Genomic DNA, 3,591 nt, shown 5'->3' with positions numbered 1-3,591 from the left:
ATTTATGCACAATGTACAAATTGAATATGTAGGCGATATCAGTCGACTAAAGGCAAAGGGTAGAGATGGGTATCGCGAGTACTCGAAGTTTGAAAAACATCAATGTTTTGTTAAAAGTAAAGTTAGTAAATAAGGTATCTCTGTATCTAGTATCTACTGATTTGTCATGATGAACCAAAGAAGAAATAGGTTGAAACCAGATATGGCATCAAAATTAACTTTTTGAACTTAAAATTTGAAATTTTGCGGAGGTATAAATTTAATATACAAAAGTATAATTATAGTCTTGATTTCAAAAATCCATGTATGTAATGTAATTTATAATGTAGGTAGTCTGTTTTAGTCTTCAGCAGAAATAAATTACACCGGTTAGAAAATGGTAGTATTTATTAAAAGTCAAATGTGAAAAAACATCGATGTTTTCACAACGAAGTTTTTTTACCTATCGATGTTTTTAATTTCGATAACCATCGATATGAAACATCGATGTTTTTAAGTTCGATACCCATCCCTACTAAACACCTAAACGGATATACAGTATGTTAACTTTTTGATTGTGACTCCAGGCGAGTGGTCAAGAAAAACAATCCTGTTTAATAGAGAAAAATAGAATATTAAAACTGACCCACTACTGGTACTGGTAGGGAGTGTAACCATGTTATAACAGGCTGTTTTTATTCCTCTTATGTCCCAATATGTTTACCATCGAAAAATATATGATTGTATGTAATCTTATCCATTCTATGAAATCTACCAGTACAGTTCATTATTTAGTGCTCAGCTGACTATTTTTTAAATTAGTGACAATTGTGTCAAACTAAATGTTAGTACACTTTTTAGTTATTAAATAATTCAAAATGAGTCATTTCTGTGAAGAATATAATTATATATACGTGTTTTTTTTAATTTTGAAAAACTTCTTTGTTTCTGAGTTTCTGAAGGAGTTCACGCACATAATGTCACGCAAATGACATACCCTACTTATTCTGATACTCTGTAGTTCTTTACGAGTTTCTTCATGAAAATAGAGCATTGATTTATTAATATCAACTGTTATACTTAGTCATTAGGTAATTACTACTATAACCAATGTGAAAGATACATTTTTTTTTCAGGAATATATTACTAATGTCTTCAGAATCTTCAAAACAACCTTCTGGTGAAGATGACAGTAGAAAAGATCCATTTGTTTCATTATCGGATCAAGAACCATCGTACTGTACTGAATCAGCTACTCTGAAGACGATGAAATAATTGAAACACCAATAAAACCCAAAAAAAAGAATCGAATAACAAAACTGTACGATATTTTCGAAAAAAGGAAGAGCAAAGTGTGAAAAGTGGTAATGTCGTTGCTGAAAATCCTCCAGTAGAAAATTCTAAAATTGATTTTGAAAGATTTGAAAGTATCTCGGTATTGGATGGAAAATATTTCAAGATTTGCAAAATGAAGAATGACAATGATGTCGAAGCAAACTGTCAGCTCTGTTTTCCGATCATAAAGAAAATTAGCGGGAGTCTTAATTCATCATCTAACTTCATCAGACATATAAAAAGAGTTCATCCTGAAAAACTAGAAGAGTATAAGCGGTATAAACAATCTAAGAGAAATTCGAAATTAAACAAAAGATGCCACACTATAACTGATCCTGAAGGACCATCGACGGCATCGACTAGTGCCAGTAGCCATAAGCAACCTAGACTAATGCAGACACTTCTAGGCAGCGGAAACGTTAGGGTTGACCAAGCTAATTTTGAAAAACGGGTGGTAAATTTTATTTTAGGTACAATGTCTGCTATAAACATTATAGAACATGAAAGTTTCTTGGCACTTTTTCAAGGAATGAATGTTAAAGTTCCATCAAGAAAAACAATTATGAAAAAAATCAATCAAAATTATAATGAAAATATGTGTCATATTAGAGAAAAACTAAGAAATACTCGCTTTTTATGTACGACAGCTGATATTTGGTGTAACAAGAAACGAAGTTTTCTTGGGGTTACCGTGCATTGGATCAAAGAAAACTTGGTTAGAGGATCTGCTGCAATTGCCTGTAAACGATTTAAAGGCGCACACACTTACAGACATATTGGCGAAATGCTTGAAAATATAAACTTGCAGTTTGGTTAAACAGAAAAAATAGTTAGAACAATTACAGATAATGGAAGCAACTTCGTTAAAGCATTTGAACAATACCACATAACCAATGATGAAGAGGAAGCGATAAATGCAGATGATATATTTCAGGTAATAAATATAAATGAAGAGAAAGACACGGAACTTTTGGAGAATGACGATATGGATGTCGATTCAGCTGAACAGTTCACTTTACCGAAACATTTCCGATGTGCCAGCCATACACTAAATTTAATAGCCACAACGGATTACAAAAATTTAATTAAAGAAAATGCAGTTCTGCGAAAGCGCCATACTGCAGCATTTCAAAAATGTAACCTGCTTTGGAATAAAGCTAATAGACCAAAATCAAATGAAATTATTCAGAACATTTTAGGGCACACACTTAGCCGTCCAGGTATTACTCGATGGAATTCACTTTATGATTCTGTAAAGCAAATTCTAAAAGAAAAGGTCAAGCTCAATACACTTTTTAAGAAACTGGAACTGGAACCATTTAAAGGGACTGAACTTTTATTTTTAGAAGATTATTGTATGGTAATGGAACCTCTAGCCCATACATTGGATTTTCTTCAAGGAGAGCACGCGAACAACTCATTTTTTGGGTTCTTGTTACCGAGTTTATTATCTCTAATAAATAAATATGAAAAAAAAAGTAGCGGTCCGTACCACATACAAATATGGAGGTGAATACATAGCCAAAATGTGCCTCGACAACCTGAGAAGAAGATTTGCTGACATACTGTCGCTTAATTGTAAAGAAGTCGTAATTGCAGCCGTTTTAATTCCTCAATTTAAATTCAGATGGTATAATATCGTAAAGTATCCTACATATACTAAAGAGGATATAAAAAAGTTTATTATAGACGCAGCTAGAGACTTAGACGATTCAAACTATGATTTCTTATCAGATGAGAGTGACACAACCAATTTAGACCAATTCTTTGATTTCAGTGACGACAAGGTCAAGGTACAGCCTCCAATATTAAATAACGACAGTGAAATGGCAAGAAACTCCTCCCAATCATCATCTGTACCTAAAAGTAAAACATCTTCAAAAATTGAACTGGAGCTGTTGAGGTATTTAGAAGATAAAAGAAATAATATACATATTATTAATGAATATCCTACACTTAAAAAAATTTTCATAAAATTTAACACTTGCCTTCCTTCGTCTGGTCCAGTCGAACGATTATTTTCATTTGCAGGTATAATCGACGCACCTCGAAGGAATGGCCTGACAGACGAAAATTTTGAAATTTTGGTGCTATGTAAGGCCAACCAAAAGAAATATTTTTAAAAACTATAAGTTTTTTAAAATTTTATTTTATGTTTATTATTTTTGTTCACTTTATTGTTGTTGTTGTTCTGTTTATAAATAAAGTGTATTTTTTGTAGATTTTTATTTATTTATGGTTCATATTCATAGGTTATTGCCAGTGCAAAAAATATTC

General features: G+C 32.0%; 1 protein-coding gene across 1 annotated transcript; it reads left to right on the top strand.

Annotated features, from left to right (window-relative positions):
- The first annotated feature begins 1,447 nt into the window (after positions 1 to 1,447).
- On the top strand, positions 1,448 to 3,085 carry LOC126893283 (uncharacterized). The gene is made up of 2 exons (XM_050663307.1): positions 1,448 to 1,784; positions 2,136 to 3,085. The coding sequence occupies exons 1-2, from the start codon at positions 1,448 to 1,450 to the stop codon at positions 2,825 to 2,827; spliced, it is 1,029 nt and encodes a 342-aa protein (XP_050519264.1). The 3' UTR covers positions 2,828 to 3,085.
- Positions 3,086 to 3,591: the final 506 nt, after the last annotated feature.

The sequence above is a fragment of the Diabrotica virgifera genome, chromosome 1 (assembly GCF_917563875.1).
Source record: "Diabrotica virgifera virgifera chromosome 1, PGI_DIABVI_V3a".
Taxonomy (NCBI): Eukaryota; Metazoa; Arthropoda; class Insecta; order Coleoptera; family Chrysomelidae; genus Diabrotica; species Diabrotica virgifera.
Note: the sequence above shows the minus strand (reverse complement) of the source record. Positions and strands in the feature narration are given on the sequence as shown.